Here is a 17,063-nt window from a genome sequence, read left to right on the forward strand (position 1 = left end):
ACCAGGTTCCAGGCAGAGTCCTGTGGCTACACAGTTCTGTAGGGATCTCTGTGGGAGGCTTCTGCTTCCACGTCGAGCTTCCCTGTAACTTCAAATATTTTACATCATATTGAAGCTTTTTTTTCTTTTTTCAGATATTTTTTTCCCATACCTGAAGCGAAATTTTGTCCTTAGGTCTTTGAAAATATAACTGTTATTACAAATTTTAGAAGAAAACTTTGAAGACCAGATATCACATGTTTAGAAGTCTCTTTATCTTCTAAATATTTACACATTACTTTCCAGAAATTTGACATGGCCTCTCTCCTACTTAATAAGAAACAGATCATAATGGTATAATCCTGGGTTCTGGTGACCAAACTCCTGAAGCATCATGCATTTTAGTGTTCTACATTCCTGTCTAGAATCAGGTCTTCAAACACCAAAGATGTGAAGAACGCTGAATAAGTTGAGGAATATTTGCTAATGTTAGAAGTGCTCGAGCTGTGAGTAAAAGCACACTCAGTGTGCACGGTAGCACGGTAAAGTGGAGAGCATGGTCCCTCAGCAGATGAAGCCAGAAGATGCCACAGGAGAAAGGGCGATGGAGCAAAAACCATTTCACCAACTAAGGCACAGCCTGATCCTGAAGTTCCCTGTCCCTCTCTTGCAATAGTTCAAGTTAGACTAAGAAAAAAGGGAAGCAAAATTTTCACTTCACCACATTAAATACTCTGTCACTTGGGGAACCTTGATATGGCAACTGAAACCAGTTTTGTGGAAAAAAACGATTACTTTTCTAAACATTAGAATTTGGAACGGGTGATTTTTAGATACCCAATTTAAAAATAAAACTGAAATCTGTTTTGCCTCTCTGTCTCACTCTCTGTCTCTTTGTCTCTTTTTTCTCTCTGTATGTCTCTGTTTCTCTGTCGCTCTTTCTCTCTGTATCTCTGTCTCTGTCTCTCTCTCTATCTCTTTCTCTCTGTTGCTGCAACCTGACTGAATGAGATTTTATGTGTGATAAAAGCCTATACAGTATTTACTCTTTGCAGACACAACACCCAATGCTTCAGGCCACAAAACATAAATCTTTCTCTTACCAGAGATTTAATAACTACTGAATGGAAATATCTACCTTGTTGACTTTCTGCTTTTACCAATTTTACAAGAAAATGCTGCGACTGAGCTCAAAATTTTGCAGTGTTTCTCGGAAAACAATGAATTTGTTATGTCAAAGACGTCTACTTCAGGACAGCCCACTCAAGAGCTGCACTGTGTTACCTGCTGTTGACCTGTGGTTTGGAGTTACCTAAAGCTCATGTGGCTTTATCCATAAATGACCTTTAAACAAAGCACATAATCAGTAGCAAAAGTTAACACAAGGTAGAATATTCTGCCTTTCTTTCCAGAGTTGCTTTTGCAGAGACTGATGTCAGAGCTGTACTAAACACATCAACTTCCTGCTGTCCAGAGAAGTCCAGGTACTTGAGTCATTAGAAAAAATGGAGACTAACAAAGTTGTACTACTAAAGGTTTGTTTGTCCTTTAGTTTTTGTTTTCCTTAGGTGTAAATGGTACTGCTTTTTAAGTTTCATGCTCAGTTGAGCATTGATAGTTCATAACAATAGAATTGATTTTTGTTATTTCATACATTAATTTGAATCCTGTCACCTTGCTGAACTTATTACTATCTAAAGCTCTTTTTGTATTTTTCATATGATTTTTCTACATTAGATAACCATAATGTCTGTGGGGAAAAAAACCTCTTTTGCTTCTTTTTGCCTGCTATATATTCATTTCTTGCCTTGTATATAGGCTAGACCAACCAGTGTTACTGTGAACATAAGTATTGAAGGTGGGTATTCTTGCCTTAATGTCCATCGTAGAGAAACCCTTTTCACTATTTAGTAAAATACAACTGAAAATGTTATTCCTCTTCTTTCTATCAGCTTAAGGATAATCCTTTTTTTCCCTAGACTGCAGTGGTTTTATGTTTATTCAGAACATCAAATTTGGTGAAATAATCATTCTATAACTGTCAAGAGAAGATCATCTTGATTTTGTCCTTTAGTTTGCTCATTTAGAAAGTGATATTATTGATGTTTGAATGTTGAATCTTGAATTCTTAAGATAATTTCCAGTTTTTTATGATACACTAGTTTTTCTAAATAGTGTTTTTGACCTCATGTTATCTTGTTACTATTTTTGCATCTGTGTTCACAGACAGACATACTCTGTAGTTTTTGCACTGTATATTTCCAGTTTTGCTATCAGGGTAATTCTAATATCGTAGAATGAGCTGGTCAACATTAACTCCTTTGCCCTCTTCTGGAATGCTTTGTGTGCCCTGACATTACTTCTTCTTCATCCATGTGGTGGAAATTGGTCATGAAACCATCCAGATGAGCAATTTTCCTCTCAGAGTATTTTAAATTCCAGAAATAGGAAGATTTATATTGTAAATTCTTTTTCAGTGACTTTTCAACTTTCATATTTTTTACAGAATAAATTTGAAAAGTATAAGTATGGTGTTGTTAAAAACATCTTTAAAGGTTTATAATCTCCATTGAGCTAATAGTGATGTCTGCTGTTTCATTCTTAATAAATTATGACTATTCTCTCCATTTCTTGGTAACTTTGGTCATAGAGTTTTCAACATTATTGAACTTTTCTGAGAATCCAGTTTCAGATGCACAGATGATGCATGGAATTTAGCTATTATTTTACTGTTTTCTCATTGAGTTCTTCCTCTCCTCTTTCTCCTCGTCCAGTGTTTCCTTGATCCCATTCACCTGTTTCCTTCATTCCACACACTAAAGCAGTTAGTTTGTATTAATTTTTTAGATTTTGGGTTGGAAGTCTAAGTCTTGTTAGATGACACCATCCTTGCTTTTTTACAATAGCAACTAATGCCATGCTTTTTCTATTTGTCAATGATGTTCTTGCGTCTCATAAATTACACTATGCTGCACTCTCATTTATATTCAAGTAAAATACTCTAATTTTCCTTGTGACAGTGAAGGATGATATATTTAGAAGTGTGTTTATATCATTTGCAGAAATTTAGGAACTTCCAGAAAAGTTTTAAATTTTAATTCCATTATTATTGAATAACATACTTAACATGATTATAATCATTTTAAAATGTTAAAAATATGTACTTCATCCAGGGAAAAATATGTCTTAAGCACCTGAACAGCATAAGTATTCTGATGTTATAAAGCAGGTATTTTGGAAAACTCAGTTTAAATTGTTTCCTAACTTTCTTTAGGACTTCTAAGTACACGCATATTTTCTGTCTATTCCATAAAATACAGTAAGAAGAATTATACGGGCTATGTTCTACATTCTATTTTTTTTTTTTCATTTCAGCTCTAAGAGATTTTATTTCCTGTATTTTCAGGCACTGGGGCTGGTTGAGGACATGCCTCTGAGTACAGGAGTATTGGTCTCATTCTAAAGACATTTCTTGCTCACTCAAATTTAAACTATTCATTGCAGACTGGATAAAACACAAACTGATTTGTTCTTTTCATCAAGAAGGAACAGATAAATGGATGTTTAAGAAAAGCAATTAAACATGAATACGATACTTTTAGTCAAAGTTTCAACTCTGGAAAACCTCCAGATTTATATAATACAGTTTTCTGATAAGTAGCAGGAAATGTTTTGAGCCATTACCTCCCAAAGCTCAGACAAGATTTGAATCAGCACATTGGCAATGGTCTTTGTCAGGTTATAGAATTGATGGGTATGATACACATTTCTTGCATTAAGGCAACATGATTTAAAAGAGATGCTACATGCAGAGCACCTACCACACAGGTTGCTAAATGCTTTCTTCTCCACCTCTTTTATTGGCAGCTGAAGGTCCTTTATTTTTTGTCTTGTGCATGTTCCACTCGTACCTTTATGGATTCAGGCATGTGCTCCACTAGGTATTTCTCTAGCATCTGTAGCATCCATGAATTTTGCAAATGGAACATCCTGTTTGGTAACTTAACCTAAAGAGACAATTGAGAAACATCAAAGAACTAGAAGAGTGAGAAGTGATGCAAATGCAATAAACAGTTCTGGTTAACTGTCTGGGCTGTAGTCCTGCTCTTTCGCGAATGGTCCACTCACTGAACTTCTTACTGTAAGAAAGATGAGGCAGGGGCAGGGCAGAGGTCTCTGTCTCTCATCCGCAACATCTTTCTTCACCTTCAAACATATGTATGTAATTTTTCTTTTCACCTTTTTTTAACACACAGCTTTGCAACACAAAAAGTTGCCCCAGGATTAATGAGTCTATTCTCGGAGAATGATGACCATTGTTACAGTTTCCATTCATATCCAAGCAGCTCAGCCACTCTAGGATCCCCAGCATGACACTCAACTCTCTGATGCTTTGGTTCCTCATCTAACAAAGGCAGTAAATGCTCACTTAGTTCACAGAATGAAACAAGACAATAAGTCAGTGAATGTAAGGCTGAGCATCTGGAAAGAGCAAGTCCTCATGGTTAGGATGACTACTGGTCTTCCTTTCATCATTAACCATTTTATTTGCATGTATCAATAGGGTAGAGTGTGATAGCTCCATCCACACATACAGTGCAGGAGAAGAAATCAATGGTTACAGTTCCCATTTGTCTTCCATACAAGCAAAAGTCAGCCCACACTGTTATCTAAAGGAGTGTACTTAATGGGTTTTTCTGATTAACAAACCACTGGTTAATTTCAGATGAACTGGAAAACCCTAAATGCAGGTGACCCATGTAAATAGGCACATAGCACTTCAGATGGCTGGCTTTAAGGGGACAAGCAACATGCCTGGCTTCTGCAATACCCAGTTTGTGCCAAACAGCTGAACTGTTATTGCTAATAGTCTTGATATTAGAGACAAAAGACAGAAGATATGTATAAAACTTTTCCTCTGAGTCTTTACATAGAAGGCATATTGTTTCTGTGGTATAATCCAAATTTGAAAGAAAAAAAGAAAATCACAAAAAAATTGATTATTAGTTAACCATGCACACAATTTACATTTATGTTCTAACGACACACATATACTGTATTATTTTTAAGGGAAGTCACTATTTCTTTTTATTTAAAAGGTCTTATCAACATATAAGGCTTAGAAATCTGTAACAGAAATAGTTATATAGATTTCTGTTAATGTTGTAATCCTTGTTTGAGGCATAATTCAGGCTCAGTAAAATTCACAATTTAATGTCCATGGTCTCATGCAGATTGATACCTGTACATACAGCAGAACCAGTATCCTAACAGTGAAGCCCGCCCTTTCCAACAAAGCCCAAAAGTCCTTTTCTGAATTTTCCCCATCAACCACCCTTTCTCTTCCCCTGACTCTGAGCCCAGGGTAATCATTAATTTGTTTTTGATTCTACAATTTTCCTTTGACAAAATGTCAAAAATATCACATTATTTATTATGTAGCCTTTTCAGATTAACATCTTTTATTTACGAGATCTCAGTCACTGAAGTTTTCAACTTTTTATTGTTGAATAACATTGCATTATAGGCATTGTTGATGGGTCATATTTTTACGTATTAATGTGTTGGAGGACACTTCATTGACTGTAATTTTGGACAATTATAAATAATTTATTATAAAGATTAATGCACTAATATATGTGTGCATGTATGACTTTATTTACCACTGAGAATATTTCCAAAGCTGGGTGGTAACTGAATGTGTAACATAATAAGGAACTGCCTTCCACTCCTCCAAAGTGAATGTGCTATTCCACATTTTCACAGTAATGCATGCAAGTCACAAATGTTTCCCAGGAACTCACACACTTCTGTAGACAGGGGTTTTCTATGCAGCCACACTCAGGTGTCAGTGGTATACTGGATGAAATTCTTAACAATACCCTTGAATAAGAATTTCAGAAGATTCACAGAGCTTATTCTCAAAAGGTAAAGACCAATGTGGAATTCAGCAGATGCAGTTCTCAGAGGAACACACAGCATTGAAATTTGCTTGCTCCTGTGAGTCGGTAAGATAGGAATGATCAAAAAGCCTTCCTGCCCCATCCTGTTCTGGAAACACCTTGCTGCAAGGATCCGTCCTTCTCCAACAGAGACAGGACTCTCACATGTCCTCCTTGCTTACCCAGGATCCGGCCACTCATGGACCTGCAAATCTTCATTCTTTGCTCTATAATTGATGAGCTAAACTGTTCATTCCCATTCATAAATATGGAAGTGTATGTTAAGAAGGTTGTTCTTGTCAGATGTGAGTGATGACTAGGCACAAATTGAGGTTGTGTAAAACCCTGTTAGAGCAAAGCCACCTTTGACCTAACTTGTTAACCTCATTGCTACCTTCTATCTGCCTCTCAGTTTTGGTTTTGCACTGCTCCTGGTCCTGTGTGTGTGTGTGTGTGTGTGTGTGTGTGTGTGTGTGTGTGTACTTGGCTCCTTGATGTCAGAGTGCTGACTGCAAATGGCTCCTTCTAGGTTCATTTGACTTCCCAATGCTCTTATTATGTGTTCAAGAACCTTCTATTGTTACATCACTAGTTTGATCTTTCTTGAACACTGATTGTGGGGGTTGATCTAATAGAATCTGAACTTTTCAAAATACTGTCAATCGTTTTTCATTTCTATAGGTTCTAAATTATCAATATTCCAATCAACCTATTGCTCTTGTTGCTTGAAAATACTGGACAGTGCTTGGCCTGTGGAATATGATATTTCCCTGAACAATCTCTTTAGTGAGACATGCACTTTAGCTCCTCGAAGTGTCTTCCTTTATATCATGCCTCCATGTATCCCATAAAGCCTAGTTTTTATTTCCCATATAATGCCTTACTGCCACAGTGGATTTTCCTGCATTTCCTCCCTCTGGGTTATGAAACCCTTGCATAATCAATCACTTTCTTTTCTTTTCTAAGATCACATACGTATTTCAACCTTAAATTTGTGAATCATGGCTTACAATTGGTCTTCTAGCTTTAGAAATTGTCTTGATAAGACCTCAAGTTTTGTGCTTCATTCTCAAATATTGTCCTAGTGTCGACACAGATTTAGAAAGTGTCACATGTCTATTTAATGATGTCATGTTTGAGGTAATTCTATCAACACAGCCATTTAGTCTTTTTGCTTGCTGAATGCAAAGATTAACGGATTCATTCAAGAAATAAGCTGTTCTCTGCTTATCTGTCTTCCCTGAATTCATAGGTTGAAATCCTGACTCCCAGGTGATGCAGGCCAGAAGTGAGGCCCTCAGGGATTATGTCAGAAGCTCCATTGCAATAAAGTCCTGAGCATAACAGAAGAACAGAGTCCAAGTGTTTGAAAGTCTCCAGTAAGAAGTCTAACACGTCTGAAGGCTAATGAGATAGTTTTTTTTCTAGACTCATCTCAGAGTGTTACATGAAAATAAGAAGCAATGTGGAGTTTGAAAACTCCATATGGAAACGGTAATATACAAGTACTGCCATGTACACAGGGGACTGCGTTCTAGGCACAGCTGCACAGGCACCCAGAGAACTCAGCTTGGCTGCTCTGCTGTAGCTGCCTGGAGGGAGAGACCTGGGGAGTTGGTGCACACTGGAGAGTTACCAGCATTCACCATGCACAAAGGCCAAGGAGGGGAAGTTTGGAACTTCTGAACAACTCATGCTAATGCTCAGCCAAAAACAAAAATTTTATGAGGAAAATAATCTGTGAATAACTGTGCTGAGCTTTGCTCCCTCATCACATTTGTGTACATTTTCATATACCACATATCTGAAACTCAGGAGGAAGCATGCAGTAATTCTCCAAATCAATGTTTTCATAAAAATTTACATGAATACTTAGTCAACTTGTATTTAACCTCTATATTACAATCAACTTAGTGCTTTTATGACCAAATAGGTTACATAATTTCCCTGGCTCTCCAGTGTAGTCTATCATGGTCCAGGTCACAGGGGTCTTCTCAGGCCCCAGCAAACAGAAGCTCGGGAAGGTCCAGATACAGCACTCCATGAATCTCTGGCTCCTCTCATTACCACCAAAGCTCCAGAATTTATTCACTAAGGCAGTATGAGCTACATCCAGCGATGAGAGTTTAAACATCACCTGATTACTACAGAGAAAAAGGAAAAAGAACAGCACATAATATCAAATACATTGTTTCCTGTGAGAGACCCTAAAATGGCACCTTGCTAGGGGATCAGGCGGAGAGTCTCCCTGGAGAAATCATATTAGATGCTAGAATATGACAACATGGAGAGGGCCAGATGAATGGATAATGATTCTTATTAACCAAGACAGCATGTCTACAGGATTTAAAGTCATGCAGAGACTGAGAAGGTTGATAACGGGAGGCTGCAAATCCCATGCCTTTAATGCAGTGAACTGACCTGTGGACCCAACAAGAAAAGCTGTGTTGGCTTTTGGTGACTGCTGGAAATTGAGACCCTGGACCCCAAGAAGCAGCCAGGACTGCCCCGCTGCACCAGAGGTGGTTGTGAAAGGCTCTGGAGCTCTGAAGCCGAGCACTGTGCAGTTTTCTGACAATTCCATGTTGTGCCGGGAGTGCAATGAGGGCGAGCAGCGTGGTGGCCAGTAGACTCAAAAGGAGGACATTCACAGAGCCCTGGTGAGTACTGGAGACTGGGTCCCAGAGCTGCTGGGGTTGGCCAGAGAACATCTTGGAACTGGGCAGAGCCCGCCAACATGGGGACATCAATAACACAGAGAGTCTGGTGGAAAACACCTTAGAGTTGTGCAGAACCTGTGGCTTGGTGACATCACCGAGTCACCCCTGTAGAGAGGTATGGTGGAGGACATCTTGAAATTGGGCAGAGCCTGACACTGTGTTGGCTTCAGCATCATGCATAGAACTAGTAGAAGACATCATGAAATTGGGCAGACCCGCTGACCCAGTGCTCCTGTCTCAGAGAGGTCTGGAAGAGAACATCTGGGATTTGGGCAGAACCCTGTGCCAGGGTGACATTAGTCAGCTGCTTCTGGCACAGAGAGAACTGGCAGGATCTGCTGGGGCTGAACCAAGCCTCTGCTTGGGGCCCAATAAGCAGACACAAAATAATCAGAACTCAGTGGCATCCAGAAAGTAGAGCCTAAGTTACAGATTGACTGGCACAGAGGCTGGAGGCTAGCCTGTACCGCCCCTACATCCAAGCCTACTCCAGATAACAGCAAATTGGGGAGGACAGCAAAAACTCATGTCAGCATGCTTCTGAAAGGCCCTAAGCAATAAGGAGAGGGCCAGAGACCCCCAGGACACTCCAGTCTGAAAGAATTCAGAAACATGACAAGAGATAAAATTTTTTTTAAAAATCTCCACTGCCCAACATGAAAAAATAAGCCCAGGAGAAGTAAACACTGAAGAGAACAAGCACAGAGAACAGATCCAATACTGGACACAGCATCTGCCGAAATTAAAAAATACCTCCATGACCTCATAGATGAATTTGAAGCTGTACTCCTGATCCAAATGAGGCAAAATATAAAGCGATTAATTAAAGAAAGGACAAGCCCCGCCCAAGAGAACACAGATGGAAGAACTGAGGAAGTCAGAAAAGAAAGAGAAACTTCTGAAGAATTTAAACATAACTTAGAATACATGAAGCAGATCCAAAGCGATTACCAGGAAACTAAAACCTCCATTGAACACTGACAAAATATCCTGACAGAAACTAAAGATAGCCTTCTGAAACTTGAAGAGAGATTTATGGCATATGATCCTGAATGAAAAAGCCTCTTAAAAATAACAAGGAACCAGAAAGAAACAATTCAAAGGCTAGAAGATGACAAAAAGATACATAACTTAAGAATAAAGAATGTGAGTGAGGAAGAAGGAGCAACCAAAAATGAAATACAAAGCATATTCACAGATATATTAAAGCAAAATTTCCCATGTATAGCAAAAGGAAATGATATCCAGATAAAAAAGGCATACAGAAAACCAGCTACCTACAACCAAAACAGATCTATACCTAGACATATAATAATCAAGATTCCAGAAATCCACCAAAAGAACAGAATATTAAAAGCAGCCAGAGAAAAGAAGCAGATTACTTACAATGGGAAAATTATCAAAATAACAACAGACTTATCAACAAAAACTCTTAAGTCAAGAAGGGAATGAGAAGAAATATTCCAAGTCCTGAAAGAAAATAATATGCAACCAAAGCTCATATACCCGTCAAAACACTCTCTCAGAATTAATGGGGAAATAAGATGCTTCCAAGACGAGGAAGAACTGTGGGAGTTCGTGGCCACCAATCCAACCCTACAGAGTGTTGAAGGACATTCCAGAGAAAGAGAGGAAGGGATACCAAGATTCTAGCAACAGTGGCAGAGAGGCCTCAATGAACGGGCAGACAGTGGAATGAGGGAATAAGGTGGACAAATTATAGCAGAAAAGTAGAGTAGCAGACATGAGGCAGAGACGGTAAGCTATAGTCTTTAGTATAGACAGCTCTGAAACACTATTTAAAAAGGCAGAGGTCATTGTTAATAGTGTATCAGGATTTAAAAGACACAGTAGTCTTATTGCCATATTTAGTTTGAATTTAATTTGTTCTGGTCTGTCCACTCATGTCAGATATGAGGGCACAGACATCTGACCCAAATATAGCAGGTTATACCATGGTAACTATCCTTACTTTCCTATTAACTTAAATGGAAATCCTGTATTACTTCCATTGTCTTACTATGACTGATCTTAATTAAATCTGAATCATAAGACCATGGGTTGGCCTTGGCTGATTTTATTTTAATTTGGTATGCTTGTCAGTATCACCCCTAAAAGTAGAGGCCACTACTCTAAAGATGACAAGATGTAAAGGATATCCACACTGGTATTAACTATTAACAGCTCTCAAATCCTACAATGCTTTCAAAGTTGTGTTTTTATAAAAATAGGCAATACTATGCTTAACTATACTAAGCCAGTGTTGTGGACAAATCTATTGAAAATAACAAGAGAAAACATAGTAACTACAAAAGATCACTTATATTGTGGTCTTTTATATCTTATCCATTGCATGTTTTTCTAGGAATTTGTTTTGCTGTCTTGTTACGACTTGGTTTTCCCTATAACACAGAGAGGATAGATATATATGTAGAAATTCACACATGAGTTCTTTTTTTAAAAAATTGTTTATGGAAACAGATTATTTAATGCAAGATGTAATGAACAGATACTCTGAAGAAGAGATGCTAAGAAACCTAATGCTAGTTTTGTAGCATTATGATATAAATTCTAGCAATACTATTGTTCACTGATTAGAATGACATTGATCTGGTCTCTTTTCAATTTCAGCATATGTAGAGATGGGGATGCCTACCACGAAAAGAATGAGAGATGCAATGGTAGTTATTATTGTCTTCCCTAAAATTGGATCTTGAAGACCTAAAAAGCCTTCATCATCCTGTAATTATTTGATTAGTTCTATAATATGCAATAAGTATACAAAGTGGGTGAAGATGGGGACAACTATTTGTAAGAAACTAGAGACAGTTAGATATACAGTGAAGATCTCCAGTGGACTTGCTTTGAAATCTGTATTTCTTTAAATTATTTTTTAACTGTGTTGTTCTGTTTTGATGTTTAATCTTACCCTCTTTGAGATGTAAAACAAGTGTGGAGGACTGATAACCGTATTACTGAGTTTTTGTTTGATCATTGAGCAGAACTGTTTGTAGTGTCACTTTTTGAAAGTCATTCTAAATACTTTAATTTTGTAACCTGAACAGCTATTTCTTTTTTTTTTTTTTTATTTAAGAGGAAAAAGTGAAAAACACAAAACAAACCAAAGCGGCGTAAGGGTACACGCAATACAGAACTACAAAACAAAACAAAACAAAACAAAACAAAACAAAAAAACATAACAGTAAGAAATTACCTGCTAGTAGATTACACACTATCTTCTTGAAAATAGTTCCTCAAATCACAGTATCAAAGAACACAAGGTGGACATTCAAACAGGGAGACTGCAAACAGCTGTGTTCAATGTTCCAAAAACATTGATAAAGTCAGCTATTTAACACCCCCAAACACACTTGCTGTTATATCCGTTAGAGCTCTTTTTCTTTTTTTTTTCCCTCTCTTTTTTACAACAAAATTTACACATCTTGGATTTTATTACTCCTTAGTGCTTATTACTTTCTTTGGGGGGGAAGAATACAGTCAAATATGGCAAAACAAAGCTGTCAGTCAATACCAAGGATAGACATAGCACATGGTGTAGAACAGAGTACAAGTTTATCAACAATGGTTATCAACGTTGTCCCTTGTTTCCTTAAAAAGAATTGTCTATCTTATTAGATATTATAAAGTTGGACAAAACAGTAGAGAACAAGACCAATAAAACTTAGGCATTGTAAACATTACAGGACTTCCAAAGAAGACAATAGTCAAACCAGAATGGGTATCTTAGTGAATCTTATTGTCTTCAAAGTAGTTGCCTATGTCTTCAAACTTGATACTATCATATAGAATGGAACAGAGTCTAATCAGTCAAAACAAGATTGTGGGAGTACTACAGGACTTCAAAACAAGTTAATAGGAAATAGAAAAGAGTTACTATATATATCCTAATTTTTTTGAATTTTTTCTTTAATTAAGACAAACATAAGAAATGACTAAATAATTTTTTTTGAAACAATAAGGGGGAGATTGAGATAAACAGGACATAACAATATAACAATAGAGGTCACAGCATGACTGTTTCAACATCCTAGTACTTCACCACCTTATAACCTGACTTAATAGTAGTTACCATAGTGTCTTTTTCCTTGAAATATTTGGATAAAACTTCATATACTCTAGCTTCAAATATTTTCATATCAAGAAGCCCAGAATAAAGCCTTTCTAATTAATGAGTGAAAACTTTATAAGGCTTCAAGGCCACCTAATGGGGAATCATGATTACCACATATTTTTATATATTTGAATCATTATTTACATTAGGGAAACTATTCGGTATTCACACATGCGAGATTGATTTATTTCACTTATGAGTATGGTCTCAAGCTGCGCCCATTTATTGATAAATATCTCAATGTGATCCTTCTTTATAGCTGAATAACACTCCATTGTATAGAAATACCACAACTTTTTTATCCATTCCTCAGTTGATGGGCACTTGGGTTGTTTCCAAGATCTGGCGATTACAAATTGTTCTGCTATAAACATAGGTGCACATATATCACTGTGGTATGATGCTTTCAGTTCTTCTGGGAATATGCCTAGAAGTGGAATAGCTGGAATAAATGGGATTTCCAGTCCCAACTTTTTGAGAAATCTCCAGACAGATCTCCACAAAGGCTATGAACAGCTATTTCTAAGATGACAATATGAAACTTATCACCCAGCGATTTCTTATCGCTTGTTTTTCTGTAATTTTGTATTATTTCTACCCTTTCTTATCTCGATGTATTTTTTTTGTTTCCTTTTCTTTAAAGAAAAAAAAATACATTGTTTCCTTCCAGAGAGCAAATTGAGATGGAAGTAGGAACACAGGTGATGGGAAATATTCAGCAGTCATAATCTCACTAACTGTGTGATCTTGTGCAGATAACTTGTATCTCCATGCCTCTTTTTCTTCTGGCCTAAAATGGAGATATTAAAATTGCATTTCTGTCAAGGGACAGCAATAAATAAGATCTCTCACAAACCGGCATACCAAGCACCTGGCCACACTCACAAGAAAAACTCCATAAAAGGTAATTATTGTTATCACAATAGCTTTGTAGTATATTTTAAAATCAAAGCATAGGCTGCCATCTACTTTGATTTTGTTGCTTAAGACTGAACTTTGACAAAAGTTCCAAATACATCCATTGGAAAACAATGCCTATCAACAGAAAAATGGATTTTTAAAAATATTTGTTTTTTTTTAATCCAATGCATATTGCTCATCCACAGAGAAGGATAAATCTGAGATATTTCTAAGTAAATGGATGCAATGTAAGATAATACTGAGGTGAAATAAATCAGTCAAATTTGTAAATATCCCATGTATTTCTGGTGGTGAAACTGAAATCATAAATAAGCACCAAAATATTGACTACTTATTGTGAAATAGGAAGAAATAGTTCAAAAGACAGGGCAACCTGGGAGAGGAGGGAATGGAAGGGAAAAGAAAAAATGAGAAAAGCGGGATGAAATGAAACAAAGCTTTGTAAATAAGGAGTAGAAGAGGGGCTGAAGGGAGGGGAGGAGAGTGGGAAAAATGAAGAATCAAGGTGCAAATATATGGGTACAAACTCTCTATATGAACATAATCTTCATGTATATCTAAATCATAACAATAGGTTTAATTTTCTAAAAGTCTAACAGCAATGTGTTTCATCAGAATTGCATGGCAAGATTTGTAAAACTTCAGTATTTTTACACATTGACTGTGAAGCTGCACAGAAGCTAAGGCAGAGAACATCAGCCCCATTGTACAGATGAGGACAGTAGCTCAACAGAAAATGAGTCAGAACTGCAGAGCCAAGCCAGTGAGCAGGAAAGCCAGCATTTGGAATCATGAAGATTAGCATCCGCGTATCCTCAGCCATCATGCTGCATACACTGAGAGCCTAAAGTCCAACGTCAACGCTGTGGAGTCCAGGTGCCTCCTGTAACAGAAAATGGAGGACTAAGGATTCTGAACATGGGGTAATGGAGCTGCCAGAGACACCAGGTTAGGGGGACCCCACTGGGTAGCATTAGATCCAAATTCGAACCACAGTTAGGCCATTCAACAGCCATGGTGTATGTGGGGGAGGGGAGTCCCTTCATCTTCAGATCCTAACCTGGCAGGAGACAGAAAAATGCCTCATACCTGGATGGTCCCCTGGACAGAACCAGGGGCACTAATAGGGCTCTAACTGACTCTGCATCTCCAAGATGTGCAGTGACACACTTCATTAAGACAATGAAGGTCTTTCTGTCACATTGATACACAGGCATTCAGCATCTGCAGGGCAAATACACATCGTTTTTCAGCCCTATTCCTTCTTACACCAGAAATACACAGAAGAGACATATCTTATTTTCTTTGTTGGAGAATCTTTTCACTATGTATATTTATTAAGAACCTAAGAGATGCCAGGCAGTGCTTGTCTAATGCAGAGCAATCAGCAAAGCTTTCAGATCAGATGCCTCCACCTACGGAGATTTTAGGATACTCAGGAGGCTTCAAAGGACAAATTCATAGATTCACAGACAAACAAGAGGCTTTCAGATGTGGACAAGGACAATTACTAAAATCAAAATGTGAGTTTATGGTGAGGATTGATGAAAAGGAAAGTCATTATAGATAAGGAACTCTAAAAGGAATCTGGAAGCAAATCAGAAATTTGAAATTGAGAGCAGCGATCACAAAAAGGGAGAAATGCATGAAGATAACAGGATAGGGCTGTGTAGGCAGGCAAACAGCAAGTACACCTCCCACATCCCTGTGTGTGTGGGCACGTGGGGCTGAGTAGCAGAGGAAAGTCCAGAGCTGTTTCTGGGAAGCTGTGAGAGGGATAGGGATGGTGCAGGTCATGCTGCACCTGGAGAAGGAATTTTGTTTCATTCAAGGTGCAGGAGAGGCCTTGATGGATCTCAGCAGGTGGAGCACAGAATCCACATGGTGCTTTGAAGGACCACCCTGGAAATCACATGCAGGTTGGCAGGAATGGGTATGAGGAGTAAGGTTAACAAGCCAGTTTGATGAAAGTTGTTAGTGTGGTTGGCAGAGCATTGATAGTCAAACTCACATGACGCGGGGAATCTCTGATTTGGCATGTAAAATGCTGTGTATCCAGCAGCAAAGGCACCAGTTTCTTTTCTGTTGGTGGCATCATGTAGAGGATGCACTGTGTTTTCTTGACCTTGACCAATTTAGTTGCTAAAAGACTTTGTATCACCTCATCCAGGCTTGACTGTACACCGACAGGGGCAGAAGCAAGAACAACCTTTCCTCTCCCTGTAGAAGGTTATGGAGAGGTCCCACAGAATGAAGCAGGAGTTAGCACCAGACAATCTGGCTCCTTTCATTGCCACTTACCAAGAGTGTGATCAGGTCACTCTCTGAGCATGCTTTCTCTTATGTAAAACAAACAGTCCCAGAAATCCTATTAGTTACTGTGCAAAGGAGGAGTGATATGGAAATTATAACAGCCAATCTTGACTTTGCACATGATATCTGCCAAGGCACTAGCTGAATGCTACTTCAATTTATCTTTGCACAGGCACTATTTTTTAAGGTTTTAGTTTTTATTAGCCTCATTTTTATAAATGAAGACACAGAGTAATAGTTAAGTCATTTGTTTACCAGTGCTTAGAAAGAGGCTGAACCAGGAAGCACCTTTCAGTGTTCCTAGGGAGAGCAGACTCCCAGCCTCAGCAGCTGTACTTCATGGCCCTAAGGAGCACTGTGGGACAATGAGCTGTTGTTACTACTCCAGGAATAGGAAGCTTGAGGGAGAGCTCTGTTCTCACATCCAGGGACCTGAGGGCCCATGTGTAACCATGAATCCTCAGCTAAGAGAAAGTCCCTTATCCAAAGTTCCTGACATCTGAACCCTACCTGCAGCATTTAAATCTCACACCTTGTAGTGTGGGTGGCCAAATAGAAGAACCAAGCAGTAGGAGGAAGAGAAAGTTTGAGGGGAAGGTGCTCAGGATGGAAGGTGACTCTACCCTAGTAGCCAGCACACACCCCACTTTCCTTACTTTGGATTTGCAAATGTTGTTTGAGTTGATGACATCTGGTTTTTCAAGGAATTCTAGAAAGCTCTTGAGGTCCTTAGAAAAGATTTGGTAAGTGTTGGTGTAGTGATCATGGTCATCGGTAATCTCTTGTGTGGTTTGGCAACATGAAATAAGTCACATCAGCTCTACCAAGTCATTTCAATATTTGTTACCAGCTTTTTTCATACTGGTACTCTGCTAATTGAAATATGATTGTTTTCACATAATTTTACTATCTCTCAATCACTTACATAAACCCAGATCAAGGGCTCTATTTGATTTATGTTTTATAAAGTCTTGTTCAACCAACTATTTATGGGTTGCATTGCAATTTAGTATTAACCAAAAGTGCAGTACTTTACAAAGCCTTCCTCCATATTTT

General features: G+C 38.1%; 1 protein-coding gene and 1 pseudogene across 1 annotated transcript in view; both read right to left on the minus strand.

Annotated features, from left to right (window-relative positions):
* The window catches only part of LOC134471115 (glycine N-phenylacetyltransferase-like), a 33,555-nt gene extending 29,602 nt beyond the window's left edge, over positions 1-3,953 (minus strand). Inside the window, exon 1 of the mRNA XM_063229086.1 lies at positions 3,891-3,953. Coding sequence (XP_063085156.1) covers positions 3,891-3,944 — 54 coding nt within the window. The 5' untranslated portion in view covers positions 3,945-3,953. The remainder of the gene's footprint in view (positions 1-3,890) is intronic.
* A 3,862-nt stretch (positions 3,954-7,815) lies between these two features.
* The window catches only part of LOC134471116 (glycine N-phenylacetyltransferase-like), a 116,572-nt pseudogene continuing 107,324 nt past the window's right edge, over positions 7,816-17,063 (minus strand).

Source organism: Cavia porcellus, unplaced genomic scaffold, assembly GCF_034190915.1.
Source record: "Cavia porcellus strain 051 isolate PalLab524CR breed Dunkin Hartley unplaced genomic scaffold, mCavPor4.1 scaffold_17, whole genome shotgun sequence".
NCBI lineage: Eukaryota > Metazoa > Chordata > Mammalia > Rodentia > Caviidae > Cavia > Cavia porcellus.